The sequence below is a fragment of the Dermacentor silvarum genome, chromosome 1 (assembly GCF_013339745.2).
Source record: "Dermacentor silvarum isolate Dsil-2018 chromosome 1, BIME_Dsil_1.4, whole genome shotgun sequence".
In the NCBI taxonomy this organism is placed as follows: Eukaryota; Metazoa; Arthropoda; class Arachnida; order Ixodida; family Ixodidae; genus Dermacentor; species Dermacentor silvarum.
Genome location: NC_051154.1, coordinates 196,351,045 through 196,368,850, shown reverse-complemented (window position 1 = coordinate 196,368,850; position 17,806 = coordinate 196,351,045). Strand labels below are relative to the sequence as shown.

The following is a 17,806-nucleotide window of genomic DNA, read 5'->3' as shown; positions in this document are numbered from 1 at the left end:
TGAGTCCTGCTGGCTGTTCAAGTTATGTGGTAAAATTTGTAGTATTAGTGCAAAAGTGAGACTTAATACTGCTCTGCTCATTATGATCCTGAGTAATGAGCTGAATGTAAGAATTGGGCAAATGCAATATGCCTATTATAATTTGCTCACATTCTGTTGTATGACTGTTTATTTTCATCAATATTCCTGTACCAAAAATATGATTCTATCTGGGCTTCACACTGGTGTTCTGAGTTGATGTCATTGCAACTTTTCAGGGCTGGTCGGCGTGGCAAGGACGAGACAGGCACGGTATTGTTACTGTGCAAAGGAGATGTTCCAGAGTCGTCACAGTTGCAAGCAATGATGCTTGGTCGACCAACCGAGTTGCAGTCACGGTTCCGTGTTACGTACTCCATGATCCTTAACCTCAAGGCCCAGGCCAACAAGCGCGTTGAGGACATGATGAGGGACTCTTTTCGGGAGAACTCTAGCCAGGTACGTCATGAAACGTAAGGGTTGCATTGAAATTTCTTATTTCACTAGTTTCGTACTTCTGCTGAACTTATGTTGAAAGTGCTTTGTCGTCCTTATGTGATGGCATCATATGTATGATCCTCATTTTGTTGTATACGCACCTAGGTATTTCATCCTGTAATTAAAGTAAAAACAGGCAGTAATTTTCTTCACAGCCTTTCTGCCATTTCAGTTGTAGAAACTGTCTGCATTGTTCATGCACCTCAATTCTGTATGTTGTCAACGTCATACCTGGCATTCTGCACATAAAAATTGAAATGGCCTCTTCAAATGCTTCCTTGACCATAGACGGCACAGACTGACAATTGTTTGTGGCAAAATGGTTAGTCTCCATCACTGCTCATATTTATTAATTGCTCAATATTCTCTTAACAAGGATGTCAGTGCACCCTCAATTGTGATTGGTGCAAATAAAATTAAACAGTTGCCTCTTGTGCAGATTTTTTTAACTGATGCTCCATGATGCGAATGCAGCATATGAACGTGATTGTCTGTCTGGTCTGCTGACATCAGTGTACATCCAAACATGGCTATTCTGTCATTTAAAGGGCAACTCCGGCATTTTTTTAAACCATATTCCCATGTTGTCATTTTCAAATGGCATTGACAGTTCTGTCACCGGTAGGGTGGTTCAATTTGCTTAGAAACTCATCAATAATTTGAAATAACCAATAAATGAGGTACCAAAACCGAAACGGGTAGCTGCTTTGTGTGACGTCACGATGAGTCGATGACGTCAGATCTTACACTACTGTAATGTAAACACGCAGAACAAGTGCTAAACATGCAGTACACGTGGTGCTTATACCAAAAAAGCGAAGCTGATGATGTCTTCTGACGACACGGGGAGCTTTTACTGCTCTCTAGAACTAGGAAGTGGCGATTTCAGCAACGATTTCAGTGGCAGTATGAGCACTTAAATATCGCTGTTTGCTTTTGACCAGCCGCCACTGCGTGAGGCAGCTTACATGCCCAAGCTCAACGCATTGTGCTGGGGCAAGACGAAGAGAAGCACTGGTTCTCACGTCTGTCAAAATGATGATTGTCGGCCGTCATCTTGTAGAAAAAAATTACACCATCTTCCCGTAGGGGAACCCTGAGTAGTATGCGAAGCAGCCATGGGGTCGACTCAAGTTCCCATTAGTTTTCAGTTCGTCGTTTCCGTTAGGTTGAGGTACGTAGCTACCGTTATATTTACGGTGCGTTGCGGGAGGAGAATGCGAGGAGCGGAGCGCGCGCGCGCGTCATTATATCGTGAGCTACAGTGGTGCCTCCTAGCGGAGTATGCAGCGCCTATCATCGCGCCTCTAACCTAAGCTGCTTCGCATTATCGCGTGCGGAGCCGTAGGTGTTGCCATTTGTTGCGCAATCCGGAGAGGAGAGGAGCGTCGGAGAGGAGAGGAGGAATGCCGAGAGGAGAGGACACAAGGAGAGGAGAGGAGGGGGAGGAGGATGCGCATGCGCAGTAGGGGTGTGGACGCCGCACGATGGATGGATGGATGGAGGGAGGGAGGGGAGGGAGGGAGTGGCATAGCCCCAACCATAAGCTGCTTCGCATCTAAAAGGAGCCAGCTTCGTCTTTTCTGGGCGAAGTGACGGTGTAGTCTCTGACGCCACAAACGTAGGGGGGCCAGTAAAAAGTCATACATTCGTGGGCATGAGTTGGGAACATGCAACCAATCTTTAAAATTCATTTTCAGGAAATCTGAATGACTTGCAGCCATATCGTTTGGCACAAATAATCAGAGTGCAAAAAAGAATGTATATTCAAAATTCTATTATGATCTGTGGACATTGAATAATTGCCAGAGCTGCCCTGTAAGAGTGTTTACAGCCTATGTCCGGCACTTTCCACCAAGCAGTGCTCTATGCTGAAGGAACATCTGGCAAGAGCATGACAGGTCTTGCTAAGGTTATGTAGTTCTGCATTGTCTGCTTGTGCTTGCTGCTGTCCAAGTTTCCCATGAATTTGCTTCAATATATACAATTCTTCTGCTGTGCTGCTTAGGGACTGGTAGGTAGAGTCATGTGAGTTGGTAGAATTCATGTGCACGGTCTCAGGCAATCCTTGGTAACCCCAGTTGATAAATCCTAGGTGCCTAAGATATTTTAAAGTGAAGCTTTCCTTGCGAATCCTCCCGGACTTTCCTGACCGTGACTGCTGGATGCTGCTGCTGTCTTGTCAAATTGTATGCTTAAAAAAATGGAATTATGTGCCAGATGGTGGGATTGAGCCTCAGTTCCCCAGCACAGCAGCCCGATGCTGCAATCATTTGGCCACAATCGCAAATATATTTCTATTGTGCCAACGCCAACTAGCTCTTTAAGATGATCACTGCGCGTGTCACATTGCGTGCAACATGTGTGGGAGAGCACATGCGCACACCAGTTTTTTTAGGCCAAACCTGTAGGAATGAATTTGGCAAAGTTATAGCATTTGATTTACTGCTTCATGAAAGCTTCATTTCACATAGATTTTAACATGTGCACTGGATCTGCATAATTTTTTATTTTAGTGGTTGCATGCATGACATAAGAGCATCTTCTTACTTTTTTTAGTTGTAGCAATTTTTTTTCCTGGGGAGCTTTTACAGTTTAAAGTGATTAAAAATCCAAACACAGAACAGAAATCAGTTGCAGTAAAGTAAACAAAAGCGCCACCGCTCCACTCTTCGCGCCCAGTCGCGGCCTCTGCGCTGTCCGGCGCCACGTCTGCGCCTCCGCACCAAAAGAGAAAGGGAGAAAGTGCGTCACTGCGCGCTGTTCTCTTTTACGGCCGTCGGTGGGGCGGCGTTTATTCGTATCAATTCGATTTGAAAATCGATTCGTAACAACCGTTCTCTAACACGTTTCAAAGTAATGGGGCTCGGCCGGGACGCCAGAAAAATTCGTATCATTCGGAAATTCGTATTAGCCGTGATCGTATCATTGAGATTCCACTGTAGTTCGATTGTAGTTCCACCGATGTTTTCGGCTTTACAGGAAAACAAACGCTGTGCCGCCGCTTGACTTACTCTTCCATATTCTAGTACACTATAGCTACAAAGGGTGCTTCTACTACGCGCTTTGTGTTGGTTTATTCTTTGCTTCTTCATGGTTTCGAAGAGTGCTGCCATATTTAATTTTACTACCATAATTCAGATTGGCCTGCTCCAAACTGCTCCAAAATGAAATTTACTCTGCTCAAAGTTGCTCCAAAATGCAATTTTGTCTGCTCTTAACTGCTCCAAAACGCAGTTTTACTTGCTCCAAAAATTGCTCTGAAATGACTTTGGGCAGTCCCACCCCTGCCAGTCTATAAATCGCACCTTTGTATAAGACGCACCCCCCCCCTCAAAACAGCAGTTTTTCTGAAAAAAAAAAAAAAAAAAACGTATATAAGTCGCACCGGTTTATAAGATGCACCTGTTCGTTCGGTAAGCGATTTAAAAAAATTACTGTGACGTTTCACTTTGTGAACACGGGTCACGCGCAAGCGTATGGGTGCCTTATATTTCCACTCCAGGCGCATTTCTGCCGTCGTGGTTGCAGCGATGTTCCATATAAAGTCCAAGGGCGATAACATCGTCCCCGCGTGCTGTATGCTGTATGTGCGAGTGAAAGCGTCTGACAGTGAGTCGAATCGCGCACAAGAGAGGAAAACGGGAAGGCAGCACGGGAGGGAGGGGTGGCTTGTACTCCGGTAGCAACTGCGTAGTTTGCGCAGCGGCGTGCGCCGTATCTTGACAGCGATCTGCAGATGCGACGAATTTGGGGTCAGCCTGCCGCCGATTGCATTACTGCTCCGTCCTTTTGGCGTGGCACTCGGGAACTCGAATCACGAGAAGAACGTACCCGCCACTTCGATAGCGCGCACAGAACCCGTAGCAGTAAAGTCAACCAGCGTGCTTCGCGTGGCCATAACATCGAATCCGATTTTGACAGCAGTTTGAAAAAAAAAAAAAAAACGTACATAAGTTGCACCGTTCTATAAGACGCACCGACGAAAAATTCAGAAAAAAAAACACGTCTTATACACCGGAAAGTATGGTATTAGAAAATTAGAATATTTACACACACACACACACACACACACACACACACACACACACACACACGCATGGACGCATGCATACACACAACCACAAACAAACAAACAAACAAACAAACAAACAAACAAAGATGAAAGGTTTCGTGCCAGATTCGAACGTATAACATTCAAAAAAGAAAAAAAAAAAGACGAACATTATGGCATATCTTTTTACTGACGTTTCAGCCGGAGGATGTACCGGCCGAAACGTCAGTAAAAAGATATGCCATAATGTTCGTCTTTTTTCTTTCTTGAATGTTATATATATATGCCATTAAAAAAGCCATCAAAAAGCCATAATTTTCTGCTGTGTTGAGTTCTATTTGTCTAGTTGGGATTGAATTGTTGCCTTTCGCTGTCTGTAGCAGTGCAATATGGTGTGTTTTTGTGTGCAGAGTCAAAGCCCAAGCTTAGCTGAGCGTTGTGCATCCTTGGAGACTGAGTTGAACTCACTGGCACCTATTGAGTGCACATCATGTCAAGAGCTGCCATTTGAGCTTCTGGAAGAAGAAACTGCTGCACGAGTTGCTGCCTGGGAGCATGTGCTGACACAACCTCAAGCTGCTCGATGCCTGTCACCAGGGCGCTTGCTGCTCGTGTGTTGCCCGGAGGGACGCAACCTTCTTGGTGCTCTGTCCACCCTGGCACCTCGTGAGAAGAGGCTCACACTATGGGCATTGGCCGATTCACAGGCATGTCTTTGACACTGGTCTTCGCAAATTCTAGTTTGACACTCTCTGTCATATTTTCACACCTGCAAGTTTGTAGTTGGTCTTGTGTTCCCTTACTACTCTTTGGAAGTTTTCATTTTGTACTAGACGTAATGAAGGTATCAGACTCGTTTCTGTGAGGCAGCTGATGATTACGATAATGATGTTTATTTGTAGGGGCGTTCACATATAAAATTTTAAATTTCGAAGCGAATTCAAATAGTGAAAATCAAGTGCAAATCGAATTGAATACTTGTCGAATATATTTTGCATATAACTTCTTTTTTTTTTTTTTGTAACAATGCGATTTTTTTTTTGCCAACTAGGGATAAGAGAGAGAGAGAGTAAAAAAAAAGCAAGTTTATTGCACAGCAAATAACATGCAGTAAAATGATACTATGTCATGAACAAGATTCTCTTGTACAACACTTTCACTTGGCAGTATCATAACTGCAGTTATTTAATGTTGTAATGAAGAAAGGATAGCTGCTCGACATGCTCGGGGAGCAGCAACATCCTCCTGCATGTCACAATTTTTTCAGACACCAAAACGAGGTGCCCACTGGACACACTAGTGTCTGATATTGTCAAGTATCTCTTCACAAGCTCAGCCAACAGTTGGCACTATGCTTACATCACCACTTGCACGAACCTTCTTTTTGGTCCGAAATTTCATCATTCACATATCTTTCAACCTGTGCTTGTGCTAGTGAAAATTGCTGCCACAAAAAAAAATTTGCCGCGTATCTGCGTGCTTCGCTGAAAATGTCGTCGAAAGACGATAGTCTTCTGCCGGCCGTACTACATGAGTGCTGGTCTGATCCGCGGCCACCCGTGATGCTGTTCTCGTACCATTTCCGTCCTGGCATGAAGGTTTGTTTGAACAGATTTCATTTTACCGCATTATTTCATCAAGCGGCCATTTATGTTTTGCCCTGCCTCAGACAGCGCTTCCTTTATGTTGAATCGGCCGCATCTGGCTGGCATTCATAAAATTGAGGAGGCGCTGTGTTAAAGCCCCTATATTTATAAAAGTAGCGCCATCCACTTCCCTCCTCCTCCGTTCCACTATCGCGCTCGGCGTGACCAGCGCGATCGAGGCGCGATATCGACAGTGGCGCCGCCTGCGTCGGGCCTGCCGTGGCAGACGACAGCTAACGCGCTACCAGAGGAAATCCGAGGAAAACTTCGATCGCGCCCTGCGGAGACGTTTTTGGGGCGCGATTTTGCTTCGTCAGTCAGTAACTGGTCTTAATAATGCCGTTTTGGAAGTAGCAACGCGACGATGCGAGACGGCGCAAATATCAAGTGTGCAGCAAGCGTTTGCGCACGCCGGATGGTAAACAAAAAAAGCCTTTTGCCCTCGCCTTGTCGGTTGCGGCAACTTAAGGCGCAGCAGCATGCCATCACAACGAAGTTCTTGTCCCTAACACGTTTGATCCGTTTGTGCGTACAGCACTTTCGTCGCACAGGCCCGAGAATGGCAGTCGGAGCGCGCTGGAAAGAAAAAAATATACAAAAGCGCGACGCGAACTTCCACGTGACACGGATTGGCCAATGGGGGAGCGGAGGAGGCTGGGGCGACAGGAGACGGCTAAGAGAGGGCGAGGAGGAAGCGCCGGGGTGAGCGCGGTGGCGGCAAGATCTAAGAATGGCGCTACTTTTATAAATATAGGGGCTTTACGCTGCGTGAGACATGGACGCCATCTGGCAATACATCGGGAAACATGAGCTTGTACTGAGGGTTTCCTTCCTCCATGGCAGAGGGCGCTCGTCGGCGCGCAGTCGGGGAACGTCGTTCGTCGGCGCACATAGCATGGCATTTTCAGCGCAGCTTAAGAAACTAGGGTCTTTAGAGTTACGTATCTATGTATTTTCTATTAAAGGAACACACCTCCTAATACTTACCTAGTGATGTTGCGCCTCAGATATGCGTAATATTTACTTTGTGATCGATAACGTTCACAAGTATGAACAGCCGTACCAGTTTAAGTAGTGTGGGCGGTAAGCAAGTGTTCCAACTTTGGCTGGTTGGCTGAATCGGGTGACAGACAGACAAACAGACAGACCAAATTTTCAGTGTTTAAGTTCCCCAAGAAAGACTATCGTCTTTAAAAATGAAAATTGCTGCTGGTTGATGAGCTTATCAAAGGCTTTCCATGGCGCTGGCGTGGAAGGAGCCTCTTCTGAAACTTTCATTGTTGAGGACATATCTGGGTTACTTTGTGTTAAAATTTTCCTTGCTTCTTCTAAATCCGGGTTTTCAATGCAGTTTGCCATTCAAGCATCCTGGCGGAACTCAAGTACTTTAGAACGAGGGTCTGAAAACATTGCTAAGCTAGCTACTTGGTCAAATTTGTAGTTTGGAAACCATGCGTTTAGGCACTTATCCTGAGTTGTAGCAGACACAGAGGTTTCCACCTGGAAGCTGGTGTTGTCCAGATGCATGAAGAGGCAGCACAGTGGGGGGGGGGGGGGGGGGGGTACTTAAGCTGATTGCTAGGCATAGCCATAAACACAAGCAGGGGCCATGTCACAGTGCCTCTTTTTACGTTTCATATGCTTCACTGCACGACAAAGATGCTTCACCGCAATACATTTTGTATGCTTCCCCGCAGAACACGACAGTACTTGGAAAAACTGACAACAGCAATTTTTCGGGGTTTGAATATTTCGAATAGTAAAGTGTCTTTCTAATTCAATCGAATATTTGAAGTTTTGAATATTCGGACACTGTTAATTATTGGTAACAGAAACAAGAATAACCTTGCAAAGTCGAAAGTTTTGAAAGAGACCAACAATGCAGTTTGCACAAAACTGCAGGCAAATGGAAACTACATGAAGGCCTACACAAATGGCATAAAAATGACTTTTCAGCAGATGATGTGCATGGTTCATTCTGGTATGGCCAATTTCAGAGTTGATAAGATCTCTGTTCACCTTTCTCCGAACTACAGTGTAGACCGCTTATAATGTAAGTCGCCGGAGTCATGAAAGCGGTACCACACTATAACCAAAACAACTATTTTATTGCGATAATGGACACTTCAGGCGCATTTCTGCCGTCGCTGTCACCGTGCTCTAGGTTCGGTATTCGCTTACTAAATAAATTAACAAGCACGGTGTCACGTGCGCACAAGCAAACATGAACACATCTCGCTCGTTGACCGCATGTCACAGACCCAGTGAGTGAGGCGCAGACGCCGGACCAAATTCCAAAGCTGAATTATCAGCTTCCGAAAGTAATCCCACGAAAGCAAGGACAATTAAGAATGGGCCCTCTGGTGCGCCCGCGAACGCCGGTTGCTGTCCAAAGACCGAGTCAGAGCCCCGAGTTGTCAAAACACAACAAAATACAGTGAAAGCTCGATGATACGAATCTCACGGGGTCACGAAAAATATTCGTATTAGCCGAAATTCGTATCATCGAAACACAATTAAAACTACAGTCGAATCTAGATAATTCGAACTCGAAGGGGCCCGAAAATTTGTTCGAATTAAAAGGACGTATTTTTGAAGTATTCATGCACCATAGCACGATGCACGAACGGTGCGAGTCGTGAAATATCGCGGCGCGCAAGCGCGGGCCACGAAACTGCCCACGCCGGCTAACGGTCGCTTCCCGATAACGGCAGAAAACGAAGCTTGAGGGAGCGGGCGGCGCCGGCACACGGGTGCGCGCGGAGACCGTCGAAGGTGAGGGAGGAGAGCGGCAGGGAAGCAGATTTCGCCGCGTCAACTCCGCCGCTTCGGTGGCTCCCCTCGCCCTCCCTCTCAGCTCCCTCGTAGCTCTCTCACCTTCGACTCTGTGCGCTGGCGCCAGATTATTTTAGCCGCTCCCCGAAGTTTCGTTTTCTGCCGTTATCGGGAAGCGAGCGTTTGCGGGCGTGGGCAGTTTCGTTGGCCCGACTGCGCCTCCGCCGCTGCTTCCCTCTGCGCTGCTGCCGCAGCGTGCAAGGTCAACATGTCACTAGAAAATAGAGGAAGCATAGAGGAGAAGGGTTCACTGCCATTTTATCCGCGTGGCTGAGACGTCGGCACTAGTGTGTGCTAGAATACGGTTGTCTAGAACACTCTAGTCGGCACGTACACGCTTGTTCCGGCGCGATGCAGAAACGGCGACCTTGCAATTTGAGAGAGGGTGAAATTTCCGCCGCGGGTTTTTTTTTTTCCCCCGTTCCTTCGCGCGCGGCATTGAGGGGTCTCTCCTGAGCTCTTGCTCTATGGCGGCGTCGGAGCAATGCCGGTCGGAGGCGCCGCCGCGTGATTTGGCGCGCTGTTAAGAGCATTGTCGGTGCGCGGTATGTTCGAAATAAGCGTGTTCGAATTAGCGAGATTCGACTGTAGCTAAATTAAAGAGTCAGAGGTGAGCTCACTCAGGCACATGTACGTAAAAAGCATTTATTTCTTGAAGAAAAAGTCTCTAATGTCCTTCTATCTCGGTAGACATAGCTCGCTGCGACTAGGTAAAATGGCGCAAACACAAAGAACGCGGCCCGAAGCACAGCAACCACTCCGTCCGATGGGCGGCCGCCGAGAAGGAGGAAAAGTACAAAAGCATCAAAGCGCCACCGCTTCAAACTCTTCGCGGCGCCGCGTCCGCGCCTCCGCACCAAAAGAGAACGGGAGAAAGTGCGTGACTGCGCGCTGTTCTCTTTCGCGGCCGCCAGTGGGGCGGCGTTTATTCGTATCAACCGACGCAGGCCGAAAATCGATTCGTAACAACCGTTCTCTAGCACGTTGCAAAGTAATGGGGCTCGGCCGGGACCACAGAAAAATTCGTATCATGCGGAAATTCGTATTAGCCGTGATCGTATCATCGAGCTTTTACTGTATATTCTTCACACAAGGCAGTTACACACACACTTGCACACTTAGGCTAGACACAACACAATACAAATCAGATGGGTATTAACAAACACAAGAAAATAATTCACGACAAGCACTAAGAGTCCAACACGAAAAGTACAAAATGAAAAGGAACACTAAGTGTCCAATCGTATTCACCAGTGTTGGTCTTGAAGTCGGACGATCTCGGCGTAACTCGGGGCAGATCTCGAAGAAAGAACTTCTTCCGGAAATGTAGACGCTCGATGAACCCGTCGACTAGCTTGCCGGGGAATCCACTTCTTCCGCTGACGCTCGGTCTTCACGTTACATCACTTCACCGGTGCGGACTGAACTCTCGAACTCCTGAATTCCTGAATTCCACTAAACGATTCTCGCACGGCGGTTATATAGCTTCCACAGGCGTTCTCTAACATTCTTACCGGTGTCGTGATCTCGTAGCATGGCCAAAGCTTGGGAACCTTCGAGGCTTTTCTCGTTGCTTCGGCCGCCGCTGTCGGAGCATTCTCGAGGGGGGGGGGGGGGGCTGACTCATCCTGTTGGTGTATGCTCACGCGGTAGTAATGTCTGTCGACTCGCCGGGTGAGAAGGTGTCTCGGCGTGTGCTCTCTCTCTCTCCGTTTAACGTCGCTTCGTCGAGTCTCTTCCAGACGTTTCGGCGCCGTTGTTAGCGTTGTTGCTTGAGGCGTATGCGCTCTCCCCCTCTGTTGAAGTTGCCGTGAGGCCGGCGTGTTCTCTCGCTGGCTTGCGTGACACGCGGCGCGCGCTTGGATTAAGTGCTCTTTTGTGACACTGCCCCCCACTTTAAGAATATTATGCAATAATATTCAAGAAAACACAAAAGAAGCGCGCACAAAAGTCCACTACGCACCAGTTCGTAAGTCCATAAATCGGTCCACCACAATTCACTACGTCACTCGCGATATATCGAATACAAACACAAGTCACACAGGTACACTTAGATTACACAATAACACATCTCTGACGTAACAATTTCATTTGTACTATACAAAAATACATATCTCGCGTGACAAGGCAAACATATGAAATATAACATGTGCAAAAAGTATACAAAACTATGACAGGGTAGTTTACAGAACACAAACACTATGACCATGATGCATAAATAAACACTCGGTGCACTCAATCAAAACGCTTTGCACCACGGATAATCGTCAACGGTTCTTAAATTTAAATTTTCTGTCCTTGGTTTTTCGATGGTGGTGTTTGACTTGGTTACAAGTCCTGGTCGGTTTGTTTTCGGAATTAGGCATGGAAGGGAGCTGGAAAGGCCTTGTCGGAGTCTTCACTCGAGCTCGGGTGACAGCTGCCGCGTTGTTCTCGTCAGCAGTGGATGGATTTCCGCGAGCTTCTTCAATCGTTGAGGGTTCGATCTTCAACTCTTCTTCCAAAGGTTTCGGATCGTCTGGTGCGCGAACTCCCTCGATGTTCCCTAGAATTAGGACGTACAGTGGGCTGTCCATGCAAAGCGCAGTGACATTCCCACTGTAATAGTGGGTCTCGACCTCAATCTTGGCTTCGGCAAGCTTCTTGGCCGTACCATCGATCAAGTAAACTAAACTGGTCTCGCCCATGAGCTCACTGTCTTTGACCAAGTCCCTTCGCACAATCACTGTGCTGCTGCCGGTATCTCGTAACACCGTGACTTGTTTTCCTGCGATTTTCCCCGCAAGCACAGGCATTCCTTTAACTAGAAATTCTGGGTGTGGTGTCATCACAGCGTTAACTACAGGAATTCTTTTCCCATTTCGTAGTTCTACAAAGCCGGCGTTTATGTCTTCTTGGTGTTTTGGCGGGGCATACACACAGGATGCCTGGGGAGCTTCTTTCCCTCCGTTGCGACATGTATCGGCTTTGTGCCCCGTTCGCCCACATTTAAAACATTTAACATCATTGGGGCGCGTAAAATTGGTCCGACAATTGCTAGCATGATGGCCCTGTCGGTTACAGAGATAACACCTCGGAACAGGTTTCTGAGGGTTTCTCCTTTCATCGGATGCTGGTTTCTTTGAGACCTCTGGCTCCTCTTTTTTGATCTTAGAGAGATTAGTGCCTCCCTGTGCTTCCAAGAATTGGTCTGCCAATTCCAACATATCTTGAAGCGACTTAGCTTTCCTTTCTTGCAGATACACTGACAGGTTCGGGTGACAACTGATGAGGAATTTCTCCTTGATTAGAAGCTCTCTAAGCGCACCGTACTCCTGTGCAGTCTCTGAAAGTTCGGTCCACCTATCAAAATAGTGACTGAGCCGCGCGGCAAATTGCGTGGCAGTCTCGCCATCGGCGGGCTTTCCAGTCCTAAACTTATCTCGAAAGCCTTCTACGGTGAACCTAAATCTCTTCAGTAAAGCAGCTTTCACCCTTCCATAATTAGAGGCATCGGTTGGCCTCAACCTACCGTACACACTAAGTGCTTCGCCACTCAAACACGTGCTCAACGCAGTGGCCCATTGATCCTCTGGCCAATTCTGGCTTTTAGCAACTGTCTCAAATCTATGCAAATAAGCATCCAGGTCATCTTTTCTTTCATCGAATGCCACAAGCAGCTTGCTTGGGTTCAGACGGAAACTAGCTTCTTCCCTTTCAATGCTATCGACTCTTGGCTGGGCGGGAGCGTCTGTGCGCTGCTGCAAACGAAGTCGTTCGAGTTCAAACTCGTGCTGTCTTTGTCTTTCTCTCTCAGCTATTTCAGCTTCCCTTTCTTCTCTGATCTGTCGCTCCTTTGCTTCTCTTTCTTCTTTTCGCTCCGTCGCCTCTCTTTCTTCTTTTATCTGTCGCTCCTTTGCTTCTCTTTCCTCTCTTCGCTCCATCGCCTCTCTTTCTACAGCTTCTTTTTCCTTTTGACTAACCCACTTCCGTAGTTCCACTCCGGAAAGACCCATCTTCTCATCAAGGGCAACTAATTTCTCGAGATCCATGATGCCCTTCAAAAATCTAGCCGCGTGCAAAAAATATCTGCCTAGATTTCAACTATCGAACTGCTCTCTGCACACAAGTTATCAAAACGTGGTGCAATACTCACAATCGTTTACAATGGCAATGTAAACGACCCTAGGCTCTTTCTCCCTACTATGGACACACAATTTGCACCAGAAAGGTCCTGTCGCGGACGCCAGAAATATTGTCACAGACCCAGTGAATGAGGCGCAGACGCCGGACCAAATTCCAAAGCCGAATTATCAGCTTCCGAAAATAATCCCTTGAAAGCAAGGACAATTAAGAATGGGCCCTCTGGTGTGCCAGCGAATGCCGGTTGTTGTCCAAAGACCGAGTCAGAGTCCCGAGTTGTCAAAACACAACAAAATATATTCTTCACACAAGGCAGTTACACACACACTTGCACACTTAGGCTAGACACAACACAATACAAATCAGATGGGTATTAACAAACACAAGAAAATAATTCACGACAAGCACTAAGAGTCCAACACGTAAAGTACAAAATGAAAAGGAACACTAAGTGCCCAATCGTATTCACCAGTGTTGGTCTTGAAGTCGGACGATCTCGGCGTAACTCGGGGCAGATCTCGAAGAAAGAACTTCTTCCGGAAATGTAGACGCTCGATGAACTCGTCGACTAGCTTGCTGGGGAATCCCCTTCTTCCGCAGACTTCACCAGTGTTGAAGCGCGATGCAGAAGCTGTAGAAAGAGTTCACGTTACATCACTTCACCGGTGCGGACTGAACTCACGAACTCCTGAATTCCTGAATTCCACTAAACGATTCTCGCACGGCGGTTATATAGCTTCCACAGGCGTTCTCTAACATTCTTACCGGTGTCGTGATCTCGTAGCATGGCCAAAGCTTGGGAACCTTCGAGGCTTTTCTCGTTGCTTCGGCCGCCGCTGTCGGAGCATTCTCGAGGGGGGGGGGGGTGACTCATCCTGTTGGTGTATGCTCACGCGGTAGTAATGTCTGTCGACTCGCCGGGTGAGAAGGTGTCTCGGCGTGTGCTCTCTCTCTCTCCGTTTAACGTCGCTTCGTCGAGTCTCTTCCAGACGTTTCGGCGCCGTTGTTAGCGTTGTTGCTTGAGGCGTATGCGCTCTCCCCCTCTGTTGAAGTTGCCGTGAGGCCGGCGTGTTCTCTCGCTGGCTTGCGTGACACACGGCGCGCGCTTGGATTAAGCGCCCTTTTGTGACACCGCAGAAACGAACTGTCAAAACGCTCGAGTGACGAAGCGCGGCGAGCGAATTGACCTTCGTGCTATCATGCCTCTCGCTTCAACGCGACGTTTAAGCGGCGAAAACACGGCGCGCGGTTGACTTTCCCCGTCGCAGATTGCTTTCAAGACAGAGCCAAGGCGTTCGTATCGCCGAAGTGGATCGTCGCAGATTACGTCCTGCTTTGGTCCACTGAAACCGTTCCAAATTGCTTTGCTGGCGAAAATCCTCTCCTTCTGTTTGCGCCAGTCCCGAACGCAAGTTTCGGATTCTCCGAACACCTGTGATGCGGCTGTATTTCTGTCCGTCTCCGCACACATGATCACTTTTCTTTTAAATGCGACATCATGATGAACTCGGTACTTCATGCTGATAGAGCAGACGCAGAGAACATGAAGACAGACGGTAGACTATTGCCTAAGCACGTGTACTGCAGCACATGGAGGAAGCTACGGTAGCTAGGCTCGAGAGTAGCTAGGCTCTACACGCGTGCGAGGCGGCCATTTTGAAGTGCCGACGGCTATGTGGCAACGCAGATTTAGGGTCGTACTCGATTCTAACGCGCATGCAATTTTTGGACCTGTTTTATCGGAAAAAAAGTGCGCATTAGATTCGAGTAAATATGGTATTTGTGGCTTGAGGGGAGCATTTGCCGTCTAGATTGACTACCGTACTTCCAGGCAGCCATACTGTAACCGGTATTTTATGTCCCGCAATTGTACTATAAGCGATACGCGTATACATAGAGTACTATGGGAAAATTAACGGGAGTCTGAAAAGACCATATTATATTCGGTCCTGCACTATAAGCGGTTACGGTGTAAGTGGTCTATACTGTAGTACCTGCCAGCCCAGGAAAATATCTAGTCTCACAGGTTAATGCAATTGTTAGAACAACAGGTGGATTTCAGAAGAGAAGTTCTAATGCTGCCACATCAGCTTAAGTTTCAACTGCCTGAGCAGAAAAGTAGGCTGCTCTTTAAAATTTTCAGTCAAGCTTAATTACATATTTTTAGTTGATGAGGGTAGATTAAGTAGCAGAGTTGTGGAAGGGGGCCATATTTCATTTTGTTCTGTGGAATAAGGAACTATAGCATTTCCATTCCTTTTTATTCCGTAGAGTGGAGAATTTTGACCAGTTATCATTTGTAGAGCGGTGACTCTTACATTCCACACCTTAATTTTTGCCATATTGTCACATACTATAAAATGTCCCTTTATTTATGTAGAGGTAAGCGTCTTATTGTAATTATTTGCTGATTTCAGCATGAGTTTCACTGCGTCACCACAGCCATAAGGCCACCCATTGGTTGCATTCTTAGTTGCTTAAATGGTTGCGAGCAGTGGATTCTTTCTTTTTCTTCTTTTTAAAAACTATTGACTGATTTAAAAAATTTAATTTCTTATCATTACTTTTCTGCCATTTCCCGTAGTGGATAATTGGCTTAGAGCATGTGATGGCTGAGGCAATGGGGGTTCCCACAGAAGGTTGTTGTATTGGATACAAAAGGTGTGGAAGAGTTGGGGACAGACTGTTGCATTTCTCGCGTCACTAAGCCTCTGATAAGCTCTCGCTCACTTGAAATACGGACTCAAAATGTCTTTCACAGATTTTTTTTGTCACGAGAAGGATGTCAACATTGGATACAAACCTGATATGTGCTCAAAAATATGGTCAAAATAATTTGCTAGTGAAAATTGTAGTGTGGCTGGTCTCAGCATTCTGATCGATGTTGCTTTGAACCTAGTTATCGTGGTGCTTACCGAATCAATGTGCATGCTGTGTAAGCTTGGTGACATTAATCAGTCTATTGCAGCTTAAAGAACCTTTCAGAGGATGGTATTAGCAGCGTATTAGCGGCAAGAAAATATCAGGAGGGTAGCAGAGGTAATGAACGATACTTTAACGAAAATTTAATTTCTAGGCTTGTATGAATATCAATATTTTAGTTCGAAGCGTAGTCAAAGTGAATAGTAATTAGTGTTGAATAGTTTCGAAGCAAATACTAGTTTGAATAGTTGTGGGATTTGCATAACACCTTGACACAAGAGCCATATGTTGACAAATCTAAAAAAAGCTTGCTTTTTACTTGCCAAAAAGGAAACAGGTTCATCTCTGGAGTCAGTTTATTTTCGAAATGCCATTATTCACATATTTTCGTCCAAAAATGCAAGTTCAACATTTTTTACAACTTCCAGCATAGAGTATTTGCTTACAGGCTCTTGCTCACTGAACTTCTTACAATGGTTTGCCGTCCACTGCCCTGCTGGCCTTTTCTGTTAGGATTAACCAGCCTGGTTTTGCCAGGTATTGGTCACTGAAGTTACAGTTTAGTGCCGTGTCAATGCCGTGTCAATGCCGTGTCTATTCACAGTGGCTGTATGGCTCTAAGGAAGCCGTACGTCTGCTGGGAATATGTTTGAATAATCAAGCAGGTGCAGAAATCAGTAGGCAACTGTAAATGAATTCTTGTTTACCTTGTCTTAGCTTTGAGCTATGCGATGTGACTTGCTCACTAAAACCAAAGCTGTCACCGAAGAGGTGGGAAACAGAGCCGCTGGCCGAAGATGCGACCTGACCGATTCGTGCATACATGAGTGGAGACTGTTTTCACAAAGATTTGGGTGTTGTATGCAGTTATTTCCTTGGGTTATATTTTTTTTTATTTCTGGGGTGTTGCATTTGGGGGTGCGGCTTATATGCAGAAACATTCGTTTCGAATACTTCGAAAACTTCGAATACTGAAATTTGAGCCAAAGCACATATTGAATAGCATAATATTCGATCGAAAATTAGAAAATATAGAATATTCACGCAAGCCTAATAATTTCAGATACCGTAATTGAATTCGGGAGGTAAGGCACCAAGACGGGCAAGCAGGCAAGCTCTCCTGGGCAGTAAACAATGTAATAAAGAAACAATAGAGCGGGAAAGTTTTAAACCCCAGAGATCATGTTTAATTGACTTAACTGTGAAATTTGATAAACAAGCAGAGAAAAGGTGATATTCAGACTGGTAACATTGGAAGGATTGAGGAAGCAGTTAAGAATGAGGAAAGCATAAAATCGGCAACAAGCCGAGGCATGGCCAGGGGCTAGATTTATGTAGTCAAACAAGGCAATGTCATCAGAAATTTCGATGATATAATGAAGGCAGCAGAGGAATCGGCAAAAGTCACGTGGCCACGATAGATGCAGTTGCAAATAAGAAATTTTAAGTCCTGTGTGTAACTATAAATGAGGTTAGAAGGGTTTTGTAAGGGTATAAGCAGGGCAAAAGTGACCGGCGAGTATGGCATGATAGCTTATCTGATAAAAGGTGGTTGGAATATTGCACCCGAAAAGCTTGTAACCATTTGGTTGCGATGCTCTATGTCTTCAAATGTACCAGAGACTTGGAAGGTTACCAATATAATAATAATCCCTAAGAAAGGAGCTGTTAAAGGATTGAAGAATTATAAATGCATTGGCTTGCTTTTGGT

At 46.2% G+C, this 17,806-nt stretch overlaps 1 protein-coding gene across 4 annotated transcripts in view; it reads left to right on the top strand.

Moving 5' to 3' along the window:
• Positions 1–17,806, top strand: part of LOC119436609 (helicase SKI2W-like) — a 285,769-nt gene that overhangs the window by 79,813 nt on the left and 188,150 nt on the right. For all 4 annotated transcript variants that reach the window (XM_049659019.1, XM_049659011.1, XM_049659021.1 and 1 more), the window contains 2 exons: positions 258–477; positions 4,981–5,277. In XM_049659019.1, the coding sequence (XP_049514976.1) occupies positions 258–477; positions 4,981–5,277 (517 nt within the window). The remainder of the gene's footprint in view (positions 1–257; positions 478–4,980; positions 5,278–17,806) is intronic.